This window comes from Papaver somniferum, unplaced genomic scaffold, assembly GCF_003573695.1.
Source record: "Papaver somniferum cultivar HN1 unplaced genomic scaffold, ASM357369v1 unplaced-scaffold_150, whole genome shotgun sequence".
Lineage (NCBI taxonomy): Eukaryota > Viridiplantae > Streptophyta > Magnoliopsida > Ranunculales > Papaveraceae > Papaver > Papaver somniferum.
The window spans coordinates 4,491,736-4,519,396 of record NW_020624377.1 but is presented as its reverse complement, the minus strand read 5'-3'; the positions used below and the strand labels follow the sequence as shown (position 1 = coordinate 4,519,396).

At 36.8% G+C, this 27,661-nt stretch overlaps 2 protein-coding genes across 2 annotated transcripts; one reads left to right on the top strand and one right to left on the bottom strand.

Annotated features, from left to right (window-relative positions):
* Positions 1–18,920: 18,920 nt before the first annotated feature.
* LOC113336179 (7-deoxyloganetin glucosyltransferase-like) lies at positions 18,921–20,587 on the top strand. Its single transcript, XM_026582168.1, has 2 exons — positions 18,921–19,419; positions 19,506–20,587. The coding sequence occupies exons 1-2, from the start codon at positions 18,921–18,923 to the stop codon at positions 20,441–20,443; spliced, it is 1,437 nt and encodes a 478-aa protein (XP_026437953.1). The 3' UTR covers positions 20,444–20,587.
* Positions 20,588–22,020: 1,433 nt separating this feature from the next.
* On the bottom strand, positions 22,021–22,470 carry LOC113336180 (zinc finger BED domain-containing protein RICESLEEPER 1-like). The gene is made up of 2 exons (XM_026582169.1): positions 22,205–22,470; positions 22,021–22,091 (listed from the first exon to the last, which is right to left on the bottom strand). The coding sequence occupies exons 1-2, from the start codon at positions 22,461–22,463 to the stop codon at positions 22,060–22,062; spliced, it is 291 nt and encodes a 96-aa protein (XP_026437954.1). The 5' UTR covers positions 22,464–22,470; the 3' UTR covers positions 22,021–22,059.
* Positions 22,471–27,661: the final 5,191 nt, after the last annotated feature.

The following is a 27,661-nucleotide window of genomic DNA, read 5'->3' as shown; positions in this document are numbered from 1 at the left end:
TTACAAGGTCGACACGGTGTTCATCCACTATAGTCGGCAAGGTTATGAAATTAAAACCATGCCGACTAATTATGCTTTTGTAACACCTTTCTCTATATGTCAAAAATCCTATAGTCGGCAAGGTATTTTTGTCGACCTTGCCGACTATAAGGTAGCTGGCAAGGTAAAAAACTAATAAGATGCCGACTAGTGAAACATTTACAACAGTCTCCTGTGTGTCAAAAATAATAAAGTCGGCATCTTCTTCATTCACCGACCTTGCCGTCCGGATATAGTCGGCATGTTACTCATCCGAAGACCACGTCGGCCAGATATAGTCGGCATGTTTTTCATTCGTCGACCCTACCGACTTTTCATAGTTTCAGAACTGAAGTGTTGATTTCTTCTTTAATTTTGAGTATGATTTCACATATCAGCTTTACAATCCCCTTTTTAGAAGTGTTTGGGTAGTATGTTTTCATTTCCGTTGCAAAAAAAAATTCTCAAAACAAATTTTTTTCATCAAAAATCTTCCCACATGAGTTCAATCAAAAACAAAATTTGATAACTTAAATTCATAAGTTTTTTAATCTACTTAATTAATTCATCTAAACTCAATTAATTAAATTAATCAGAATTTTTAATGTTAATTAAAAAACAATATATTAGCCATTTAGAAAATAAAAGGTTAAGAGATAGCCTGTTTTACTTCAAAATGACCTTGCTTTTATCTCATTAGGTATACCCCAATTAATTTTGGTATTACCCCGATTAAGCCAGGTTGTTATATACTCCAATTTTAATAACATTCCTTCCTGCTGTACGTGAGACATCATATGGGGTCAGTGGATCCCACGGCTGCAGGTCCGCACAAGTACATCTTACGCCCACCAATTCTTTTTTTTTCACAAAACCTACTTGTACTTTGTACTGGACCCTGAAGGCGGAAGCTACATTTTTTTCCTTAGTATTTTTTGGCCCCTCTCTATACAATTGTTTCCTGGCTACCCCAAGGATCTCAGAAGTTTGTAGTAACCATTGCACCTGGTGATTGATAGTTGGATACCAATTACTGAATCCGTACAAGTTGAGTCGTACATCAAACAAAGAAATACGCGATCAGCTTAGAAATATATGAGTTACCATGCACATCAAACAACAATTTCATCGAATCAATGTATAGAGTTTCTTTAAGAATGAATCAACTAAACCCTCCAGCTCCAAAGTAGCTTAGCGTTACAAGAATACATACGTTAGAGGTAAAAATATTTTCTTTGATCATCTTCGTTAATTGTCTGGATACTAAAAACTCTCATTTGTTTTAATTTTGCTGTTTTTTTTTTATGTCATCAATACATATTCATACTCTCTCCCTGTAGTTGTAATAAATCTTACAACTACACCACACTAAAACTGATTCAATTTCTAGGTGATCATTATGAACTCTTGTCTTATTAATTGAAGATTGAGAATGTTTACAAAATAGATTCAAGTATTACAACAATTCTATTTGAAACCTAGGTTGATTCACTTTCTATCTCTCTCCCTATTTCTTGATCAAGACTTACTTCAGAATCCTCCTAGAAACAATGACTCTCCCCTTTATATAGAATTTTACATAGTGGATGACAGCTAAGAAACCCATTATTTTCGGGATCACTATGCGACACATTCGCTCATATACAATCGCTCATATTCGCATAGCGTACCTCCTCGCACAGTTCTTCACACTTTACTCGTGACTTTGCTGACATCATCTGGTGCGTCATCTCAACTTTGTTGTGTGCGATGATGTTCGCTTAAGTTATATTCTTTACCTCACTTGATTACTAACGTGTGCGACATTTAACTCCTATATTTGCCTCTTCTCATATTGCTTATTCTTCAGAATGAGCAATATGAGAAATTCCCTTCTTGTAATTCGCACATGCTTATTATTTTTTTATTTTACTTTGCCGACAATTTTCCAGGTTTCAAGTTTATCTCTTCACGTGTCGATTTTCTTCCTTTTTACCGGCTCGAACCGTCTTCAACCGATTACTTCTTTTCACCTATTTAAGGGTTTTTCAATAATCTTTTCCTTCTTATTCACTTATCTTTTCCTTCTTCTTTTCTCTCTCTTGTTGCTATTCATCTTCATATGTTATTACCCATTTCTGCTGCTATCACTGATTTCTTCTGCTATTGTTCTTCCACTATGAACTCTGAATCGAAGTTTGTTTCCTTTCCTTATGATGACTATTGATTTTAACCATTCCAAAAGTTTTCTTTTACTGATTTAATTCCCATACTTTCGTAGGAACAGTTGTTCCATTAGCTCTCTTCGAATCATGCAAAAACCCAAGTCTTCTTCGAGTGAAAACAAGGAATCGCAGAAGAAGAAACCAATCATTGATAATGAATCTCAGAATAAGGAATCTCACAAAAGGAAGGCTTTGCATAATAAAGAAGTAAGAAATACCTCATCTGTTTTGAAACAATATTATTGCCTCTATTTCTTATCTATTTTATTTTCGCAGGCTTCCGATTCTGAGATGGTTGATGGTAAAAAGCAAAAAGTTAGGAAGTCTCGCAAGCCCAGACCACTCTATTCAAACCTTTCTATTTTAGATTTTAGTGCTACATATGTTGTTCCTATGACCACAGTTCAACCTTCGCATACTAGCCCTCCTATCACTCCTACAATAAGTCAAACTCTTGAGAAAGATGTTGATGTTATTCTTACATCTCCTCGAGCTTCTGAAAAGAATGTTCCTGCTACTCCTTCACCAACAATTCCTCTTATAGATGAGAATGCCTAAGTTACATATGATGAACTTTTTAAGGAATCTCCTGCGAATAAGGAGTTTTCTATTAATCAAGGAAACAAAAGCACACCTACTATTGCCTTTGCGACTCCATCGGATTTAAATCAAGTTTTTCCTTCACCCATTACTACTCCTCCTTCTCTTTCCTTAATAAATTCCTTTCCTTTGAAAAAGAAAGCTTTGGATAGTGTAAAACTTGCTGCCCAAACTTTATCCGACGTCATCAACTCTGCCCAATCTTTAACTGATGACCCTTGCAAGCTTCGCTTCTGTTCTTCCTTAAGGAAGCTTTTATGTGAATTTCCCATTGATAAAGCTTCAAGGGATGAGATCCTTTCCCAAATTGACCCGAGTTTCCATGTTGCTCTATATGTTCTGGTAATTATCTTTCACACCTTAACTTTTATCTTCTTTTATAATACTTCCAAGTTATACTAACTTCATCGTTTGCCTTTTAGGATTCTCATCGCCTCGTGATGCTTGTTGAAAAGCATTTTGAATCTAGCTGTTCTCAGTTGGAACTTTCGCAGAAAAATGTTTCTTTGGAAAAGGAAGTACAAAAGCTGAGAGGAGAACTCCAAATTTCAAATTTTGATGCTGAAACTCTTCGCAGTGAAAATCAAAAACTTAGAGGTATTTATTATTATATTTGAGTAACTTATCGTATTCTGTATTCCTTCGCATACGTTTGTTTTCATAAATTTCTTTATGCATTTGTTAAGATTTAAACCGGAAGCGTACGAATGAGAGATACGATTTTCAATTCCTCGCTGAAGATACTCAAGCGAATAACGCGAAGTTGCAGTCTCAACTAAACCAATTAGATAATCAATATTCATATTCGCTTGATCAGATTAACAATCTTTCCCATGAAAATAACCAACTCACTCAGAAAATTGAGTTTTTTAGTGACCAAGTATCTTATTTTTCTAAATGGTCACGCGATGCTGACTTGCTTCATCAAACTTTATCAGAAGAAAACCATACTCTTTCTAGGGAGAAACTATCTTTTTCGAAGAAAGAAGCAATGTTTTCACATCAGTATTCAATTCTTCATGAAATAAATGAAAACCAAGCACGAACTCTTTGCGTACTGAAGGAACAGTACGAGACTTCGCTTAAAGATTTAAGCTCCCGAAATGAGAAACTAATTCAGAATAACATAAATCTTTCCGTGAAGAAAAATCAGCTTTTAGAACAATACAGTCAATTGAAGAATTCTTGCGATGTTTTTAAGAAAAAGAACAAATCTCTTTCTTCTGAAGAAAAGAAAATTCGATCTCCCCTCAGTGGTTCAGTTGGTGATGGATTTGATAAAGCTATGGAAAGTATGAAGGACAATGCCCTTGCCTTTTGTAAATTCTTCCAAGGTAGTCAGATAGAGTTGACTGCCTTATTATGACTTCTTAGTATATTTCCATACAGTTTTTATTCTTCATTTTTATTTATGGCTATTTATTATTCTTTGTAGATTCTGAAAAATCGCACCAATCTGTTGTTACTCAATTGAATTCTGAATTATCCAAAGTTCACAAAGAATATGCAAATCTGGAAATGTCTCGTGGAAATCTTGAGCTCTCTCTTTCTGCATATCGAAGCAGAGCGCGAAGAAGGTTTACATTTCAGAAGAATTTTTTAGAGATAAATGCTAGAAATATCGAAAGAGCATCTATTCGCAAAGGCCATTCTAGTGCCCAATCTGTAATTCCCTCAAGCAATTCCCTTCCAGCGGTAAAACTCCACGTATGCAATGTGAGTGCGGATGAAGAATAACCTGAGACAGATAGTGATTTTGACTTTTTAAGCGATGATGAAAAAGATCAAGACGATGAAGAAAGCCAACAAGAAAAAGATAAGTCTTCTAATAAGGTCGGTGTTGAGATTGAAAATCCTGGATTCAGTGCTAAAATCTGAAAAGTTGTTTTGAATAAGATGTTATTGTTAAGCATTCTTGATTTCCTTTCTTTATTTCGATGTATTTTGAGTCTTCTTACATTTGTTTGTTGCAAGGAAGATAATACATTGTTGTTTTAATTCCCATAATTTCCTCTTATTATTTTTCTTGGAAGAAACAATCGTGCGAATTTATCAGTAGTTTGTTTAATTTACTTGGGAGGTCTTATTTTACCTTCCTATGTAAAGGTCTTATATTGCCTCATTTTTATACGACGAGATTGCAGGAGGTCTTTGCATTTTAGTACATCGACCCATTGATCTCGTCTTATATTTTTCACTTGTGTTATTTCCTCTTCAGGTTTGTCGTATAAATATCACACGTCTTAATACTCCCATGAGTAAAAGCCTTGTGATATTTACGTCTTTTGACACAATTCAGCCCCCTAATGGAGGGTGTCGTCCTTATCTTCCCCTCTGGTTGTCCCTTCAAGGAAGCTTACCTCTATCGGGTTAAGATTATGGCTCTTCCCATCCGGTTATGCAACAACCAGTTGATTTCGCAGTCTTGCATATACTACCTATAGGGTTTATGGCAGCAAGACCGCACCCTAAGTGGGGTATCTTCGGACCGAGTGCATCATAGTCAGGACTTATCAAGAGTGGCAAGGTACGCTCCAGACATCCCGGGCACTCTTGACTCAACCGTGTACCTCGGTGCCCTGAACAAGTTTCTGCACTCCTTGGGAGAGCCTTTCTCACCTTAGGTTCTCAATCTAAGATTTTCATCTTAGACTGAAAATTTAAGGTATCTCTCCCGGATGGGCGTTATCATTTAATTCTCACCCAAAATATCCACAACTCAAGTTCTGGGGTCGGCGTAGCCTTCCCTTGAGTCATGCCTTCTAGGTCTTTCCTATTGTGACGTGCGGTAGGTCTTACTATATTGCGTCTTGCATATGAGCGAACTAGGGTGCACGCCACATTCGGATTCCTAGCCAATCTGATAATAAATATCATTTTTTGTAGCCTTTATCAAGATCTTACTTTTCTTTTATAGAATTTCTTAATTTTCAAGCGAAATATTCGCATTACAATTTTCAACAATTCTACTTGAAACCTAGATTCACTTTCTCTCTCTCTCTCTCCCTATTTCTTGATCAAGACTTACCTCAGAATCCTCTTAGAAACAATGACCTCTCCCCTTTATATAGAATTTTACATAGTGGATGACAGTTAAGAAACCCATTATTTTCGGGATCACTATGCGACACATTCAGTCATATACAATCGCTCATATTCGCATAATGTACCTCCTCGCACAGTTTTTCACACTTTACTCGTGACTTTGCTGACATCATCTGGCGCGTCATCTTAACTTTGTTGTGTGCGATGTTGGTCGCTTAAGTTATATTCTTTACCTCGCTTGATTACTAACGTGTGTGATATTTAACTCCTACACTCCCGACAACAATATAATCCACCAGTTTGGGGTCTTTCGAGTGATAATCATCCATATATGATTATCACTTCATCCAGAGAGGAAGGGATGGTCGTAAATATCTCATGTTCTATCATCCAGAATACTTTGAGATATGAGAGAAAACTAAATGGTAGTGTTGTATCTACATTTATTTTGTTACTGTTTTACTAGCTTAGTTAAAAGTGTAATAGGGGTGGACCGGGTGATAGTGTATTTTTCTTCCTCTTGTATTAGGGTTGTCTACCTATACAAGGACAGACCCATCTCTTATCCAACTGATCAAGAATACAAGTATCTTACCTTCACTATAAACTCTGTCAGGTAGAAGTTACTTTAGGTAAATCATCATTCGCATGAAAGTGTACGGGTTTAGTAATATGGGATTAAGTTAACGGAAAATGGATCATTTGTCCAAATATTTTTAAATCACGGTTCAAATGGACGAGTAAAAAATAGTTTGGGTGAAATGGCCAAAAAAAAATAGCAAGGATGAAACTGGAGTCATCCTAGCTTAAATTTAAAAAATAGGAAGGATGAAACTGGATACATCATGTGTAAATTAAAAATAAGAAAAAATATTTGAAAATGGGCACGATGAAACTGGTTACATCCTGCCTATTTTTACATTTTTGTCCATTTAAACAATATCAAAATCTAACTGTCCATTTCACCCAGGAATTGTTGATTTTGGTCTTTTTAACCAATTTTGTGTTAAGTTAATGGGGGTGTAAAGACAACTTTTATTTATTAATTTCCGTAGTTTCTTTTACGTATTAAACTTACTTACATTCTAACTAAATGTCTTATTTCGGTAATGGATCAATGTTAATGATTAAATAGATTTTATTTTTCAGAAATGGGTTACATAGACTATATAGTTACTACTTACTAGTTTTGCTTCAAAAAGTTACTGCTTGCTCCAAAAAAAAATAAATAAACATATATATTAAGTGAAAACTACAGTCACACCCATTTTCTAGTTTTTCTCCACACTAAAACCCACAGGCGGAAAACTTCACGCGCGCACTCATTTTTTGGGAAAAAATTTCGCACAAACCCATATTTAACAAAATTAGTTTTTCGGTTCTTGTTCTTCCTTCGTCTTCTCTTTTTTTTTTTTTTTTTTTTTTTGATTCCTTTTTTCGGAGAGAACAAGGAGAACATACGAGGATTATACTGTTGTCATTTATTGAAATGATTTTTCGAGAATATTCAAAATGATTTGGAGTTCTTGTGGTACTATGGAGGTTAGGTTATTTTGCTTTAGATTTAAGAGAAATTAAGAGGGTTTTCAGAAGTTCAATCGAACAAAAAGGTTGGGTTGCTTCCGGACTTGAAAAATCATCAACAAAACAACGAGGAAATAGTACTTTTAATGCTAGAAAGAACATTGTGTTGTTTCCGGCAATTTACTATGTTGAATGAATGATTGTGAATGATCTTGACTTTCTTTATAAACAACATAACAACAAAGGGCTCTCTATTTACCGAAAAAAACAAAGCTCCCATGACTTGTTCGACAAAATGATAGAGGAGGAGAAAAATCTCTCTCCTGATATACATTGATAAATGGTTTCTGTAAGACTGGGAATTTTGACGAAGTCAACAAACTTACGGACGAGATAGAAATTTTAGGTCTGGAGCCTAATGTTATAACCCATACTACATTGATCCACCGAGTTTGCAAAATGCATGGAATCGATGAAGCCAGTTCTTTGTCTGGAAAAATGCTCTCTCATGGTATCTTACATGATGTTGTTACTTACAGTTCTCTTATTAATGGCTTGTGCAAGTGTAAGAATCTTACGGAAGTAAAAATACTGTTTGGAGAGATGGAAGAGAGTGGCATTGTGTTGAATCACGTTTCATACTCTAGTCTTCTCATTTCGTTATTTGCTAATGATTAGTTAAACAAAGTACGTAGAAATGGATCGATATGGTCGATCATCCAAAAAAGTGTGTTAATGCTAATGATTATACATCTCATGAGGGAGTTCATCGTTCAAGTTAAAGTAATTAACTGCATTCCAGTTATTCCATTTGTTTTGCATTACCGATGGGATCAATATCCATTTTGATTGTGTTGCAAAACCAATCTAAATACTTATTTTTGATATTGAGAACTGAAATGAAGCCAGGACATGTACAAAATTAGTTAAGAGAAGATGTGATTGCTGACAAGTTGGAGCTAGTGCTTGTATGGGTTCAATTGAGATGGGTTTGTGGTTGTTTGCAGCAACAAGAAGTTGCAGTCGAGATGGAGAAGAAAACAGAAGAGATGGTGATGTTGTATGAAAGTTCTGCAGTTGTTTTTTTTTTGCATAACTTGTTATGCAGTCTAGAAAACGGTTGCATAACACGTTATGCAACTACTTTTTTCTTAGTATTGAAACCAACAAAAAATAAGGCTGCATAACTTGTCATGCACCTACAGTTATATCATAACATGTTATGCAGTCGTGAAAATGGATGCATAACCTGTTATGCATCTGAAAATATGACTACATAATGCAGTATGCATCGAGAAAATTGTTACACAATCTTTTATGCATTGAGAAAATAGATGCATAACCTGATATGCATCCGTAAATATGGATGCATACTGCATTATGCATCAATTTTTTATGTACGCACTAAAATCAACCAAAATAATGGTTACATCACTTGCTATAGATGCATAACTTTGTTATGCAGTCGAGAAAATGGTTGCATAATCCATTATGCGTCTGCAGAATGTGTTATGCATCTTTTTTGGTGGCTGCATAATGGTTATGTATCAAGTTTTCGAAAATTTTACCTAAAATGATGATCACCTCCGATTTTTCGTGAAAAACCAAAATTTGATATTCCTGTTTGTACTCGTTTCGTAGATCTCTTAAAAAGATTTCCAACGATATAAAATTTGTAAAATTCCAAGGCGCGAATTTTTAAATATGTTATATTCAAGTTGTGTTGCCAATTATACCCATGATGCATAACCCGTCATGCGGATGCATATCCGTCATGCAGAAATTTTTAATAATTTCATATAATTATGGGTGTCACGAAAATAGTTATGGGTATCACGGTACCTAAAATTAATTGTGGGCCTGACAATGAGAATATTATTTTTTTTTGGTTCTGCGCCTAATTTTCTCATATATTAAGAATGATTTTTTAGGGACCATGGTTTTTTTGAGGAGACCATGGTTTTATTAGGCCACCTTCCCTATAGTGATAACGGGTGTCCTAAAACGTTGAAATGACTAACCTACCCTTAACCTAATTTAATTTAAAACCAACCTAATAACCACCTATATATATAACCACCACCTCCTCCCACCACCACCGCCCACCACCGCCGATTACCACCACTACCTCCTCCGATTATCACCACCACCAACCATCGATTACCACCACCACCACCACCGCCCACCACCGTCGATTACCACCACCACCACCTCCTCCGATTATCACCACCACCAACCACCGATTACCACCACCACCTCCTCCCACCACCACTGCCTATTTAAGAAATGTAACAACATCAATGCAATCACAATTAAGTTTGGTTACATTATAATTTTATCGAGTATAAAAGACGCCAGCCGCAACCTGATTTTGCCATGGGACCACTCCGGAGGTATTTTCCAACAAACCCTTCACTTTAATTTGATTTTGATTGCTTCAATCGAATAGAAATCATCAAAATAGGGTTTTAATAGGAGTTGTAGAGCCATGTTCGGTTAGGCCGATTTTCCAAAAAACCCTAATTTACTAACCGAACTTCTTGAAAATGAAGAACACAAAGAACAATTCGGTTCTATTGGATTTAAAACTAAGTCACCGAACTCTCTGTTCGGTTGTTTCGCAAAAATTTTTAAAACTACAAAGTAACCGAACTCCACCTTTAGAACCGAAAAAAACAAATCTGGTCTAACCGAACTGTGTTGTTGTGGCCACTATGTTGAGTTCCAAAATAACCGAACTTAGCTAATAGAGTTCGGTGTGTTCGCAAAAACTTTTAAAACTATAAAGTAACCGAACTTAGCCAATAGACGCTGGAACTTCACATTTTTTTTGTTTGTTAAGTTCGGTAACTTCACAATTTTATCGCAGAAACCGAACTCAGAGTTCGGTTGTTTAGCTGTTAGGTTCAAGTTTGCGAAAGAACCGAACTTTGTTATACTCTTATATTACGTAAAGTTCAGTTAGATCAAAAGTGCATGTAGTTTGTGAACCAACTGAACTTTGTACACCAAAGTTCGGTTGTTGAGAACCAACCGAACATAACGTTGTAACTCCTAGAAATTCTATTATTTGAGAGTTCGGTAACCTGCGTGTTTGGAACAAGTAACCGAAATACACTTTCAGATGAGTTCGGTTACTTGTTCATCTCACGGGGCAACCGAACTACAACTTCAGATGAGTTCGGTTACTTGTTCTTCATATAAAGTAACCGAACTGTTCAAAATCCAGTTCAAATCCGGATCATTTTGAAGATTAACAAATATTCTAGGAGAGGATGGAGATGAAGAATCAGATGAGTTTTCATCATTTGAATACTCAAACTTAGTTAATTGAATTTTTTTTTTATTTTCCATGTTTTTCTCCTTCATCTTCTCTAACTCTACTCTTTCAATAATTCTACTCAACTAATAATAAACCCATCTTTTAATTTAATCTCACTAATTATTTTTAACTAAATCATTCACTAATCATAACCTAAAATTAATTAAGAGGGTAGATTAGGTATTAAATAAATAACTACATATGGGGTGACCTAAAATTACTTCTAATGCCTTTACCCAAAATAAAACCATGGTCCCAAAAAAACCATGGTCCCTAAAAAATCGTTCTATAATAACTACTTTCTAGTAGTTTGCCGTACTTCACGGAAGCCCAGTTATGCGTCCCACAAATTACCGATAGATTTGATGGCCGGGAATTTCATGTTGGTAAGTAATGAAGTGTACGTGCAGCATATAATCAGTTAAAGAAAAAATTATTTTTCAGCTTAATCTATTACGTTTCTTCGGTTCATATTCACACTAAGATACGAAAAGTGGAAGCCACATTGATTTGCAGCATTATTTTTACAAAAATCATCAAACTGGGTGTATGGCAAAAACAAAAAATAACTGTTTGAAGTGAATTGGTGGAAAACAATCAAATAAGGCTTGAATTGAATATCATTGTGGTAACCTGTACCGATCTCTCTCTAACAAGTTATGTGTTCATTAAGGTTTGTGATATGCATGAGATCAACCACACATTCCAATTTCGTTGGCTAGAATGATATGGATGATCAGGGGCGGAGCTACTACTAGTGAGTTTGGTTAATCGGTCCTTAATTAGTATTACACGTCCTGAAAATGTGAGGGTGAAAAACGTTATAGCAGTCAAATGAAGGAAATAAATGAGTGAAAAAAAGGTTAATTTTTAGGATTTTGAGGCTTCAGTTGAACAGTAACTGAACCTACTTCTACTCTAGTCTGTTTAATTAAGTTTTTATTATTGTTAATCAATTTGATTCTTCAAAGCTGCAAACTCCGTGCAAAGCAAAAACGATGTTGCACAATGTGTTCTTGAGAGAAGCCCAACAAAGAATGATAACAAGCCTTAACAGTATACATCTTTGTTGTGCAAGTTCCAATTGATCATGGCTATCTGCATCAACTAACATTTGAGTGGATTCTTTTAGAATCATAATTTTGGGCATACCAAAATCTTTCAAGGCATATTGAATGAAGACAAAAAAGGTTATTGAATAGCAAAATCAGATAACCCCTTAACCCAAATTTTTTTAATGGCAAATCTGCCCTTTACGTATTAGTGTTAATAATCTTGATTAGTGATTAAATATTTTATTTAGAGATTAAGATAATTTTCAGAATTATAAGAGTTGTTTAGATGAAAAATATGAGGAAAAAAAATCAAAGTTTTGGTTTGGTTAAGAAGGAGAGAAAGAGAAGGAGAAAGCGAGAAAATTATAATTCTTGATTCAATGGAGGATGAGGAGGGTCATATATCATCTAAAAAACCTAGGAAAATACACATCAACTACACAAATGATTCCCAAATGGCTGATTTCTTAGATTATGAATCATGGTTCGGCGAAACAGGTTGAGGTTCGGCTCACATCTATGAGCCGAATCTACCAATTGATGAACGGTTCAGCTTACTGAATCTGTTTACTGCATGCGCCGAACCTATAATTTCCAATTCCCACCCTTTTGCTAGACACTAGTTCGGCTTATATGAAAGTTTCATAGTAAGCCGAACAACATCCTGAATAGCCCGGAATAAAATCATTACTAATTCGGCTTACATATCCAAATTCGTATGTGCCGAACATAATTTTTTAATTTCTGGGTTGAAATATTGTTACTGGTTCGGCATATATGGAGAATATCGTATCAGCCGAAACCTCTTATGTTCAAGGTTCGGCACATAATATGATTATCGTCTGAGCCGAACATGAATTTGTTAATTTTTGGGTTAAAATATTGTTCGCGGTTCGGCACATATTGAGGATATCGTATAAGCCGAAACCTGTAAATGTTCATAGTTCGGCACATAATGTGATTATCGAATGCGCCGAACCTGAAGGACAAATGATTCGGCGTGTAACTAACATTAGAGGATAAGCCGAACTCTGTAAATTCGGCACATAACTGTTAATCTATTCATTAAAACATGAAATTGACGGTGTCCATAACCCAATCCCAGCACCATTAAAAACAAAGTTCAGCACCTTAAAGCAAAGGTGTTTGTAACACCATAAAAGTGTATTTAAAACTTAAGAAAAAGTGTACCATAAAAGTGTACATAAAAGGGCATTTAACCACGACCCGTCTTCTTAGTTCCACGAGCACCTCTTCTTCCACCTTGGTCTTCATCTTCCGACGCATCATTACCGGGTTGGACGGTAGCACCAACTTGGCTTGTACCTTCACCTACTTGTCGAGACCTCTTAGTGGTAGGCCTTTGTTCGGGTTCCTCGGGTCCTTGTCCTTTGTTGATGATTGCATCCCACTTGTCGATGAGGTATTTTTGTTCTTCCACGGTCATTGTTGTTTTGCAACCAAGTTTGGCCTTCATTTTCTTCAACATCTCCCTACCCGCGGCAACCTATTTTTCATTTGAGAACAACTTATAACCATGAGGTTGAAGACATTTTTACCATAACTAATATATGAAAACAGTATAAAGTGAAGTCATTCTTACCATAACCTTGAAAGCCTTGACTACATCTTCGGAAGTAGACTTGTTGGTGATCTTGATTGGCCTCGCCTTCCCCTTATCAGATATCTTTTGCCTTTTCTTATTGATAATGAAGGGATGAGAAATTTGGTTATACCAATCCATATAGCCCGGATCCTCTTCACATGGATCATCAAGTAAAGGTGTTAACTTGGACGCATCTAATGTGTGATTGTCTAAATTATTCCAAAACTCAACGGTGGGATCAGGATCATACTTTGGTTCCCAAGATGAAGTGGTGCTTTTAGTTCCCTTACCACTCTTTGGTAACAACCTGAATTTCTCGTCAAACAAAGGAACCTTTTGGACACATCCTAATTGACGGAGTACTCACCTAGGATCGTATATAACATAACCACCGGGATACCACAATGGCCCATGATACATACCTACCGGTATATCCTCATCTTCAACAACTTCATCTTCTTCATCTTCATTCTCATATGGTTGAAAAGCGACATCATCAACACCAAGACAGTCTAACGTCTCTCTCAAACTTTCCACCAACTTCTTTTTGTTCCTTTTCTTGGAGTCCTCGTACGCATAACGTGCTGCAGTTGGCTCAGTATCAACATAATCAACATCTTTCTCAAATAATTTGGCCAAGTTCAAAATTGGGAAATGGTCATATATCCACACCTGCATCCAAATAACCACATTAAAAAATCAAAGGAATTGAATTGATAGAAACAAGTTTTACTTGGAAACATCAAAGTAAGACTAAAGTTTGCAAACTCAGAGAACTGTTCGGCTTATATGGATCAAGTATTATATATAAGCCGAACCAAGTAAGAAAAAACTTCGGCTTAAAAGGTTTTATGGTTATAAGCCGAACCATACTCTGAACTCCCAAAAGTTACCTGGAGCAAAGTGAAGTTCCCTCCGATGTTTGTACTTGTCAGCCTAGACGCGGTGGCAAGTTGGTCCAGCAGGTAAGCGAGCGTAGCCGTTCCCCAAGCAAACTTGTTACAAGTTTCAAGATTCTTTACCAATTGGAGATAATTAGCATTTACCTTGTTTCCGGTAGTGTCGGGAAAGATGTCTCTACCAAGAGTATAAAGCAAGTAGGCAGTTCCGGTTTGCTTCACTTTGACGGGATCCATTATCAACAAACCTTGTGTGACTCTTTCCTTTGTGTTCTCAAACTCCCTTTTCAAGTTAGTCAACTTGATCTTCTTATTCTTCTTATTTCTGCCACCTGGTATGAAAACGGTATCGACATCTTTAACTGATCGACAAAACTCCAACTCAGTTTTCATTGAACCCCAACCAAGGCATTCCAGGTACAAATTGTATAGCTCATCCCAACTCATGTCATAAAAACCAGCATCCACACTTACCCCTTGCTTTAAGACCTGTAATCTTACTAGCCTCATCAGGAGTGATTGACATCTCTCCAAAAGGTAATTGAAATGTGTAAGTTTCTGGACAAAAGCGCTCGGTAAATGCAGAGGCCGACACACTATCATATTCCTTATGTCCATAATTGATAGCAGGCCATAAAGCACTGGCTTGTACGTAAGCAATCACCTCAGGAACCTCTTCATCAAGACTCCATTCCGCTGCCCTCTGGTGTCTCAATACTCGGACTGCACGGTTGTGATCAGGAGTCTCATAAATTTCTTCGCCCAAGAATCGGCATAACCAATCAACACATTTCCTCCATCTTCCGGAAGACCATGAGGCAAACCATCTGATCGAGGTGTAATTACGTCATCTTCATCAGGAATGTGTAAACCAGTGATCCGTCGATCATCATCGTTCTTTCTTTCTCGGGTTCTGCCACCTTCTTACCTTTCTTGTCTTTCTTGGGTTTTCCTTGGGGTTGTGTTTCTTGATGAACTTCTTGATTATCATAAACTTCTTCATCTTCAGCTATTCCTTCTTCTTGTCTTTCAATTCTTACTTGTTACTTACTTCTTCTAAAGTTCCTCCTCTACCTCCCGCTCCCAATTTTTTCTTACCTCCTCCTCTAGGATCGGGAGTTTTAGAAGTAGAAGGTGTTACCTCCATCTTCTTCCTCTTTGTAGTTGCATTGGTCCTGACACAAGTATGAAAGTTATAAGACTAATTCGAACAACAAAGAGATTTGGAAAGCCAAAAACTTGTAAGAAAATAAGAAGGCTCGGCTTACTCGAAATAACACATATGAGCCGAATCATGTCTTGAAATTTTTATTAGCTTACACAGAGAGTGGATCGGCTCATACCACAAAACAATTATAAGCCGATCCCATATATTCGGCTCACAACCGATACCGTCGAATAAGCCGAATCTATGATTATGAACTCAAACATGTATTCGGCGCAACATGATATAATATAAATAAGCCGATCCTACACACTTGTAAAATTAATGAAATTTTAACAATAATATTCGGCGCAACACTAATACTATCGAATAAGCCGAATCTAGACTTATGAATCGAAACCTTTATTCGGCGCAAAACTAATACAACCATACAAGCCGATCCTAAGCACATGCAAAAATTCTGAAATTCAAACAACAATTATTCGACACAAAACTAATACTACCATACAAGCCGATCCTACGCACATGCAAAATTATTAGCCGATCCTATATATTCGGCTCACAACCGATACCGTTGAATAAGCCGAATCTATGATTATGAACTCAAACATGTATTCCGCGCAATATGATATCATATAAATAAGCCGATCCTACACACTAGTAAAATTTATAAAATTTTAACAATGATATTCGGCGCAACCCTAATACTATCGAATAAGCCGAATCTAGACTTATGAATTCAAACATTTATTCGGCACAAAACTAGTACTACAATATGAGCCGATCCTATACACGCAAAAATTCTGAAATTCAAACAACAATTATTCGGCACAAAACTAATACTACCATACAAACCGATCCTACGCACATGCAATGAAATTCACAAAACATATTCGGCACAAAACTAACACCATCGAATAAGCCGATCCTAAATATAAGTCTCTGTGTCACCAAGTTCGGCTCAAAACGGATTTCAGATATACGCCGAGCCGTTCATATGCACTTTCAGGGTTCAGTTTCAAGAACAGCTCGGCGCACATCTAAGATTTGTTTTGCGCCGAACCATACCCTGTAACCGCCGCAGAAACATGATTTTGACGAATTAAATCAATCAAACCAATCAAAAACATCAAATACGAGATGGGTTTGTAAAACTAACCTTCTTATTCTCATTTGTGGAGTTGGTTCTTCTTTAATCTCTTCTTCCGGTTGATTTTGTGGTTGATTTTGAGTTTCTTCTTCACTATCTAAATCTTCTTCTTCAATGGGTTGTTCAATCGCTCGATTAGAACGAGATACTGGCTTACGGCAAACCATTATATAGATGAGTTTAATCGTCGACTAAATTTTCACGAATCGACGATTAAATTTCCGCGATGATACGATGAAAAAAAAGGAAGAAGAAGGGTTCGGTTATTGTGGAGGAGGAAGAAGAAGGGGTTAGGGATATGAAACTGATTTTGGTTTATTGATTATAGGTTTTTGTATTAGGGATAAGGATAGGTTACAGTAATTTAGAAAATTTAAGGGCATATAGGTAATTGAACCACCATATAGAGTACCCCTTATAAGGTCACCCAAGTTAGGACTAGTCCTTTGTATGCCTTGAAAGTTTTAGGCATGCCCAAAATTAGTGTTCTTCTTTTAAGGTGGGACTTGATGATTATAACTTCGTATTTTATGTTTACATCAAAATATGTGGTGGGTTTCCTTATGATAACAAGGCCAACAAAAACTCCTGCCTCTGCCACTGTGGCTGATAATCTTAGCTTTGCCACTTAACTGACCGTTGCGGCTGGCGATTTCCACTTTGACACCTCTTAACTGAAAACAAAATCCAATAAATGAGGAATCAAATCTTCCTAAACAAACAAGCGGTACTCCTAGAACAAAATTAAATGAAAAATAAATTACTCAAATAAATGAGGAATCAAATCTTTTTTTTTTTTTTTGATCGGTAATGAGGAATCAAAACGTACAGTTGTATTTGAGTCAGGCAAACTTTTAAAATTTCCAAAGATCCTCAACCGTCCCGCAATTTGTAGTTATCTCAGGATTATTATTATATTTACCACATGCATGATGCACATGGGAGATGATAACCAAGTAGTACTAAGAATTTCCAAGCAAAATCTTGTCCTTTGCCATTATTATAAGGTTGAGCCGGACAGTAGCCGTTGCAGTATTCAACACACCCTGGTTCTCTAGAACATGCACTACTACCTCTGTCCGGAAGAAATATGAGAGCTACAGGTATTCTTTCTCACCAACAACGAAACTGCAGTGAAAAAAAAAAACATATTAATAGAATATATTTTTCCTTATTTACCGGTCACAGGATATTTTCATTGATTTGACCGTAATCATAATAATATATATTACCTAACATCCCTCTAAGGAAGCCATCAAGCGCATTATTTATATTTTATGCACGATCCTCGGGAGCCTCACATGCAAGCCATCAAGCGCATTATTCGATATCTTCAGGGCACTATTGATCACGGTTTGTCACTATCGGTTTCGAATATTTGTGCCCTAACCGCCTACTCTGATGCTGATTGGGCGGGTTGTCCTGACTCACGACGCTCAATCTCTGGTTACTGCATATTTCTTGGGGACAATCTTGTATCATGGTCCTCAAAACGTCAAGCAACTGTGTCCCGTTCCAGTGCCGAAGCAGAATACAGAGGTGTCGCTAATGCGGTGGCTGAAACAACCTGGCTACGGAATCTACTTCTTGAGTTACATATACCATTTCGGCGTGCTACTATGGTATATTGTGACAATGTGAGTGCTATCTACATGTCTGGTGATCCGGTTCAACATCAACGCACTAAGCATGTAGAGATTGATATCCACTTCGTTCGTGAAAGAGTTCGTATTGGTGACATTCGCGTCTTGCACATCCCTTCAGAAAATCAGTATGCTGATATCTTCACGAAGGGTCTTCCACGTCAGTATGCGTTTGTTCCTCTCCCGCTCAGACTAAGGGGGTGTAATACAATATATTTTTCCTTATTTACCGGTCACAGGATATTCTCATTGATTGACCGTAATCATAATAGTATATATTGACTAACATCCCTCTTAACCTCTAAGGAAGTTAAGGCGTGTTTTACCAAAACCAACACATATTTTAAACAATTTGTTGCGTAACGGTAATAATGCAACCATTGGCCACCAAAAATTATAATAACACCACTCCCCACAACAATAGTAAAAAAAACACCCACCAACTGCCATTTGCCACCAAGAAAATAATAGTAAGAAATACTACTACTTTCCCCAAATCCAAATGCCAGGGATATATTTTTGTTTAAGGAACCCATCTAGATCCAGTTTACAGTTCTTAATTTAATGAGATAGTACTGTCTTGCATTCACTTCGTCACTTATAAAAACTTAGTTTGGTTCAGAAATTTAAAGATATATAGGAAATTGAAAGATCTGAGAGTGAGAATTTGAAAATCTAGAGAGATAAAAATGAGTGATCTTAAGCCTCACGTTGTTTGCATACCATACCCAGCACAAGGTCATGTAAATCCTATGCTAAAACTAGCAAAACTTCTTCATCACAAAGGTTTTTACATAACTTTTGTCAACACAGAATACAACCATCAACGCTTGCTTAACTCGCGAGGTCCCGATGCACTTAACGGTTTACCGGATTTCAAGTTCGAAAAAATTCCGGATGGTCTTCCAGTAACTGATAATATCAACGCTACTCAAGATATCACTGCCTTGTGCGACTCCACTAGCAAAACATGCTTAGTCCCATTCCGCAACCTCCTTGAGAAACTCAATGGTTCATCTTCACCTCCGGTTAAGTGTATCATCGCTGATGGTTGTATGAGTTTCACTCTTGATGCAGCTGAACAACTCAACATCCCGGAAATATTGCTCTGGACACCGAGCAGTTGTGGTTTCATGGCTTATTTCCATTACAAGGATCTCATTGAAAAAGGCGTTACTCCCCTAAAAGGTATGTACAAATTATACACAACATGAATGGCTAATCGTTCAGATCCAAGAACTAAATCATTTTCTCAACTTTTTCTTTGTGTGCAGAGGAAAGTCAACTTACAAATGGTTATCTTGACGAGACGAAGATCGACTGGATTCCAGGAATGAAAGAACTGCGACTTACAGATTTGCCAAGTTTTGTTCGAACAACAGATCCGGACGACATCATGCTTAACTTCTTAACAAGCGAAGCACAAAGATCTAAAAGAGCATCGGCAATTGTTCTCAACACATTTGATGCGTTCGAATGCGATGTTTTAAACGGAATGAAATCTATTTTACCACCAGTTTATAGTATCGGTCCTCTATCATCACTTCTCCTCAATCTAGTGCCTCAAGAAAGTGAAGTTCAATCTCTTGGATCCAATCTGTGGGTAGAGGAGCCTCAATGCATAAAATGGCTTGATACTAAAGAACCCAATTCGGTTGTTTACGTGAACTTTGGAAGCATCACTGTAATGACCGCTCAGCAAATGATTGAATTCGCTTTCGGGTTAGCTAACAGCAAGCACACATTCTTATGGATAATTCGACCGGATTTAGTCCGAGGTGATTCGGCCATATTACCACCGGAGTTTACAACTGAGACCAAAGATAGAAGTATGATAGCAAGTTGGTGTCCACAAGAAGATGTGCTAAAACATCCATCAATTGGTGGCTTCTTAACTCACAGTGGTTGGAATTCAACTCTAGATACTGTGATTGGTGGTGTTCCTATAATTTGTTGGCCATTTTTTGCCGAACAACAGACAAACTGCAAGTACTCCTGTGTTGATTGGGGTATCGGAATGGAAATTGATAACAATGTGAAGAGAAATGAAGTTGAGAAGCTTGTAAGGGAATTGATGGATGGTGAAAAGGGCAAGGAATTAAAAAGGAGAGTTATGGAATGGAAATTGAGTGCTGAAGATGCAATTAGTTCACCTAATGGGTCTTCTTTTGTCAATTTAGACAAACTAGTTAATCAGATTCTCAACTTTTAGGAGCCTGGATGTGTGTGTTAATTTTATTTTAGTATTGTTATTGATTGAAATAATTAAATTTGTACTCCTTTTTCTTTGTTATTCTAAATCTAATGTAATAATCATTTCTGTTAATGTGAAATAAAACTATCTTGCTTTCTGTAATTCATTGACTTGCCTGCCTACTCTAGCGTGGGGACGGTCTATTTACTTGCACGTTGCACCACCGGTTAGATAATCTAGGTACCAGGTCTACATGGTAGGGACAACCAATGAGACATGGCATTACATAAATCATCTATTGGCGTTTGGCAAACATGAGGATCCTTTGGTTTGTCCTTTATGCCGTATTAAATTAAACATCTGGGTTTTTCGCACTACTTTGGAAAGTAACATTATTGTTAATTTTTCTCGCAAGTGATTGAAATGATTTTTTTGTTCTTTCTTTGTAGGCAAATAAAAAGTAAAAACTGTCCCTTATTTGTCAATTGTCACCACATAAAGTAGGCACAAGCCAGACCGGTTAGGTTCATGTGTGTAACATGAACCTTTGCCCAGTTAGCTAACCTATGAGATGTCCGATTAGCAGATCAGTTGATATACACAAAGACACCAGACCTAAATATGAAAATTAGGGTTTGTATATCTTGATACACAAAGCGAGTACGTAGATCTCCCATGAAAGTCTTCTGGTTGATTTGTTTCAGTATCGTTTCAGCATCGTTCTCGATAATAATCCGATCTTTCTTTTTTCCCGCAATAAATTTTAGGGAATCTTTAATGACGCATACCTATGCTTCTTCTGCAAAAAAACAAAGGAGGTAAGTTGCTTGAGCATAGATAAATTCACAATCCGAATCTCTGATAATAAATTCTAGCCCTTCTTGCTTGAGCATTGAAGTGTTTAGTTGGTTTTATCTCTTCTTGGTTTCTCTTTTGACATTGTAGTTATTTTAATAATATTGTCTTTTTTTGTTTGATAAATTCTTTTTGTTCTCAAAACTAAATAAAATTGTTAAAGGGTATTGCCAAATTTGGTTGCAAATTGCTTGTAGATGATGATGTGATGTCATGTAATCCCACGTCGTCACGGGCCTTAGGTTATGGCTTTGGCTCCAAAAGAGTGCACCATTTATAATTCAGGGTGTACGTATGATTGGAGAGATTGTTTTTTATCTTTTGAAAGAGGAAGTTTTAGGCCAAGCACTATGGTGCCCGATTTCCCTTCCCTAACCCTCGTTCGTAGGGAAGAATCCAAATTGGTAGGGCTGTCAATGGAAGAATATCCGTCGGATATCTGGATATCCGATATCCGACAGGTTAAGAACTATCGGATATTCGATATCCGAGAATATCCTATAGGATATCAAAATCAGATATCGATATCCGATAGGTTAAGCTATCGGATAACGGATATTTATCCGATAATATCCGTTAGTAACAAAAAAATCTGTAAAGGTGAAATTATTCTCATACTGTCATACATAAAACTTGGAAACAGTACTCATAAGATGGCATCTGAATTGTCTTCATCTGAATGTAAGTCTCTTACTCACACACATACATGAAAAAAAGCACAAGCAAATGCTAAAGAAAGAAAAAACTTAACAGATATTCAAACAGGGTCTCTCTTGTCTTCATTCGTCTTCGGTTTCCAAAATTTCCATATCTGCATTATAACAATTAACAAGTCAACATTCAGATAGAATAAGATACACAACAATTGTCTAAGTAGTAATAATAGGAACTATGCACTGAGTTTAAGAAGAAAAAAATGTTTACCTTCATCACAAATGAAATCTGGCAACCAATCGCTTAAGCATAACAATGCTTCAACAACCTCTGGATCTAATGAAGCTCTGTGTGTTGTAAGCACTCTACCACCTGCACTGAACATTGATTCGGATGCCACACTGGTGACTGGGATAGCCAAGACATCTCTTGCCATCTTTGCAAGAGTTGGGTACTTAGGTGCATTTAGCTTCCACCAACTCAAGATTTCAAATAAATACTCATCTTTTGGTGAGCCTTTGCTAAGCATTGGTTCTTCTAAATACTTGTAGTACCACTAAGACTACCAGCATCAACTATCTTCTTGCAATGATGGCATGTACCTAGTACAACAGCTTCCCTCGCATTCTTTTTACTGTTGTATCTTACTTTACAGTCACTTTCAAATTCATCCCACACTGGTGACCTTGTTGATCTAAGCTTTTTCTTCAGAGCAGTTATCAGTGGATCCTCACCAGCTTCTCTATCTTCATCACCTGAGCCACCTGTATGAGAGCTTGGCATGTTGATGTTATCATCAGTTGGGTTTTCTTCTGGTTCTGTTGAGCCAATTGCTGAAGCTTGAACACTTTGTGATTGTGAACCATCCCTAGAAATGATAGCATTTGATGTAGTTTGAGGCAAAGGGGTTGACTTTGAGGTTGCAACTGTCTTTCCCTTGGCTGGTTTTTTAAACATTTTTGCAATTTCCTGTATTGAAATGTAGATGCCCATAGGGTGAGAAGGATATTGTATCATAAGCTAGAAGGCAGTGGAAGGACACAAGAAATAAAACAGTAAGTTACAAAAGATATTTTCACTATAGCTAACTAGAAGTAAAAGCTACTAAGCTAGATTTCTGTATCCAGTTTCACTAATTTAATTTGAGCAGGAATCATACAAAGAGGGAAACTAAGACACATGAAACTCTCAAGCATCAATGCTACAGAGCACTAATAATACCAGCTTAAAGAAAAGTCACTGAAAGCTTAGTCTTTGTTCCCCAGTCCCTAGTTCATCCAATACTATCATGTGTATGATACAACATTACCAAATCATTTTCAAGAACAGTGGTCACATAATCACATTCCCCTAATTATTCTAAAAATCTCTATGATGCATTTGCTGAACCCCTAATTCACTTTTCTCAAATCAAAAAAAAAAAGGGAAAATCATACAATGATCGATCTAAACTACTAAAAACCCTATATCCATCCAACATCTAAAATTCAAAAACCAAAAATTAGAAGAAAACTCACATCAAAAGATATTCATCAGTTTCCCTATTTCCATAAAACTTTCATAAACTTTCATAATCTCAGATTGTTAGGCCTCATATTCTTATTTAAGAATAAACCCATCTCAAATCTTTCTCTAATTTCATCATACCCTAAATTTTTTTGCAAGACAGAAACCACAAATCCCTAATTTCATGAAAATCGAACATAAAAATCGAATATGGAAATAGAAGTACCTGATTGAGCGGGTGAGTGATTGTCTGATTGATAAGCAAAGCAACTGAGTGAGTGATTGATCGGGAGAGACAGAGAGTGATCGATTGAGAACTGAGAAGAGAAGAGAAGGAAAAAAAGAAAACGAAAAAAATGACTCGGTTCTCGACTGAATCCACTCAATCCAGGCAGTGATAATCGATTAATAGATGAAATTACAATTATACCCCTAATTCTATCGGATATCGGATGTTAAACAAACGGATATAGCCTAATCCGATATAGATAGGTTAAGGAAGAAATATCCGATAATTTTTTTTATCCGATATCCGATAAAACGGATAAAATCCTATAGGATCTCGAATAATCGGAAACGGATTCCGGATATCGGACATATATTGACAGGCCTACAAATTGGCAACCACTATGGTGTCCCATATCCCTACAAAAATAAGGAAATTCCTTCCCTTCCCTATTATGTGGATCGCATCTGATCCGGGTAGTTGGGAAGGGAAATGAGACGGATACTCAGTTTTAGTCAAAATTTCTGCTTTACAGAAATTCAGTATCCGTAGCATATTTAACGGTAACTAAGTTTCCGTATTTGGTATTTTTAGTTTTACCCTAAAACTTTCTTTTTTCACGCTCTTTTTACTAAAACTCTTTTTTTTTACCTATAATATCTATTTTTTATCTATCATGTCTCATTTTTTTACTCTAAATTATCTTTTTTTATCTAAACAAATATATTCCAACGGAAAAGAAAATTGAGAAAAAAACGAAAACTAAATTTCTATATGACATTATTCATGCGAAAACTGAGTTTCCCTAGGAAAGGGATAAAAGGGCACTACAGTGGAGCTGCTCCATCACATCCAAATAATATACTCCCAATTTCAGGGTGTCATTCACAATAACATGCATGCCTAAATGTGTCACTCAGTGACCCCCAAAGAACAATATGCAACTTTGTATAGTATATCATCTAATCTAGTATATCATCTAATCTAGTATCTACGGACTCACATTCAGACCTAAAAGCTTTTTCATTGTGTTCGGGTTTCCAAACAATAAACACACATTTTTATGGATAAAACAAGCGGATTTAGTCTGAGGTGATCCGACAATATTATCACCGGATTTTACAACTGAGACTAAAGATAGAAGTATGACAGCAAGTTGGTGTCTGTACTGAACTAGAATGATTATGGGTAAAATCAATCGGAAATTGAACGGGAAAATCAGTAACCTCTGCCTAAGCAGCCATTAACACTTCAGTAATTCATAAATGTTCCCAAAATCGGATATTCTTTCAGCTTAAATGAAAACAAGAGAAAGAAAGAATCCTAAGCTAATGACGAATACAGTCCACACACCTGTATCTCTAGCATTGGTTGGACGACAATAGCTATCAACCACTGAGAGACAATTATTAAGTCACCCAATAAACAGACGAGGGCAGCCACTCATGCAAGTTATAAGAAAGGCACATGACAAATACCCTCCCCATTAGTAAATCCTTGTCCTCAAGGATCGAATTTGGGAAAATGATGAGCTATGTGCTTGGTGTCTTCCCAGGTAGCATCAGCTGCAGAAGCATTAGTCCATCTACCCAGTAGTTTAGGTACAGAGACTCCCCCTCTTATGACAGTTTTAGAATCCAGAGCAGCAGCAGGAATGACTAAAATCTGTCCATCTGTATCAAGTGCTGTCAATGTTGGAGAAGGAGTAATGGAGGTACTAATCTTCTTTTTGAGTTGTGAGACATGTAAAATAGGGTGAATCCTAGCCTCTGGAGGTAAGTCCAACTTTTAAGTGATAGACGCATTTATGTGTCTATTTTGTTCTCAATATTCTGTATTGTTAGACTCGATTAAGTACTTATTGTGTTATTTTGTGTTTTTGTAGATGTTTTTAGAGAAATAAGCCTTTGCGGCGAAATGAGCTCAAAAAAGTGATGATTTACACCCCGGAGAAAAGTACTAAAGGCACCCCAGAAATGCACCGGAAGCGTCCCAGAAATGTACCGGAGGAACCCAGAAAAATTATCATTTCCACCCCAAAATTACTATTTCCACCCAAATTACTATTCGCACCCCAGCACTCTGGATAAGGGGCACCTTCTTCTCAAATTCAAATAAACTTTTTGGCGGGAAAATTGGTTCATCAACTGGCAGAATTTCAATCGACAAAATGAAGGTGTTGTGGTGCGATTCAATGGCTCAAACTTGGTAGGAAGATGTGATATAGGTTAAGGAACACGTTTTGGGCTTTTGGTTCGATCAAATTTGGCCATAATTAGCTGGAAAATTCACGGAAGAAAAACAGGGAAACACGGGTTGGACACGGGATTGGAGAAGATTTGAACGTGTTATTCTCATGCATGAGGGCTCTAGCAACGTTTTGGGTCGTGTTTAAACACTTCTAGAGTGACCAGGATGGAAATCTATGCGTACCAGAGCAAGAATGGAAAGAAAATATTCCCAAGAATATTTTTCTTTACTGCCGAGTTAAAGAGAATTATATGGAGTAATTGAGGGAGATTCAACGAGCTGTAGGTGTATAAATATGTTCCCTGGGAGTACTAGAGAGGCTGTCGAGAGTTGGGAGAAGAGAGGAGAGCCACAGACGCAGAAATCAAGAGTTGATCAAACTCTGCTGCTGCTGATGAAGAACACCAAGAACACGAAGAACGGACTCGCAGCAGCAGTCGTTTATCAACAGTGAAAATGACTCACATACGTGGGTCGTAGGTGTGGGTCTTAGCATTTCAGCGACAACAGCACCTCAGCTTTGTCGTTAATTTTGGACGCCTTCTGTGGGTCGCAGAATCCTGTTTTAGAACATTTACTTATCTTTCTCTTTATTGTAAACATCAATTGAGCTTAATAAAATATTTTGAGAGGTTTTCCAACATGATGAGTTAATTCCCTCGTAACCAAGGCAATGGAGGAAGCTATTCACGCAACATAAATGGGTAACTATTTCATTTAATTATATAATTCACCTAATCGCTGCTTTTGCAGAGTTTTAAATTGTTTGAATGATTGTCTTAATTATTTTTTATTCAGTTTGATAGGTTATTCTTGGTTTAATCTCTTGATAATCTATGCTTAAGGTTTACAAATAATGTTTGAGAATTTGTATGATTGATAGTGAATTAAAGATAAAAGAGGACTTAAGAATTGAATAGAGTTTTGAAATATTTATCATTCAATCTTGCGTAGTAGTGGAATCTAGTGTCTTGGTTACCTCTCGCCCAAAATTGTTAATATTTTGTATATATATTTTTATAAGTCTAAAAAAATCCTTTACCTTCACAAGTCTTAGAGTTCGAACCTTTATTACTACAACCCCCATTAAATCTTTAATCATTAAGCAACAACTCATATATTCTGCAGAATAGTGAATGGGCCATAAAACTTTGCTGCCAACTTGAGGTTTCTTTTGAATGCCACAGATACTTGTCTGTAAGGTTGTAGCCTCAGGTAAACCTTGTCACCCACCTCAAACACCCTCTCGGTCCTCTTTTGATCAGCAAAAAATATGATTCTTTCTTGTGCTTGGTGGAGGTTGTCCTTTAAGAGAGAAAGCATGAAATCCATCTGTTCATGTAAACAGCAACCTCAGTGGCTGAAGTAGTAGTAGCATATGGAAAATCTAGGTGAGGAGGAATGTAATCATATAGATCTTGAAAGGGGATCATCTTCAATACTGTGTGATAATTGTTGTTGTACCGCCACTCTGCTAATGGAAGCCACAGGTGCCATTTCTTGGGTTGGTGACTGCACATACATCTTAAGTATTTTTCTAGACAAGCATTTACTCTCTCAGTCTACCTATCAGTTTGTGGGTGGTAGGCAGTGCTGAGGTGCAGCTGAGTTCCTAGAGCTTTGAACAGGTCTTGCCAAAAGTGACTTGTGAAAATCTTGTCACTGTCAGAAGTAATTGATGCTGCATGGAGCTTCAACACATTGGCAATAAACTCTCTGGAAACATAGGAAGCTGTGTAAGGATG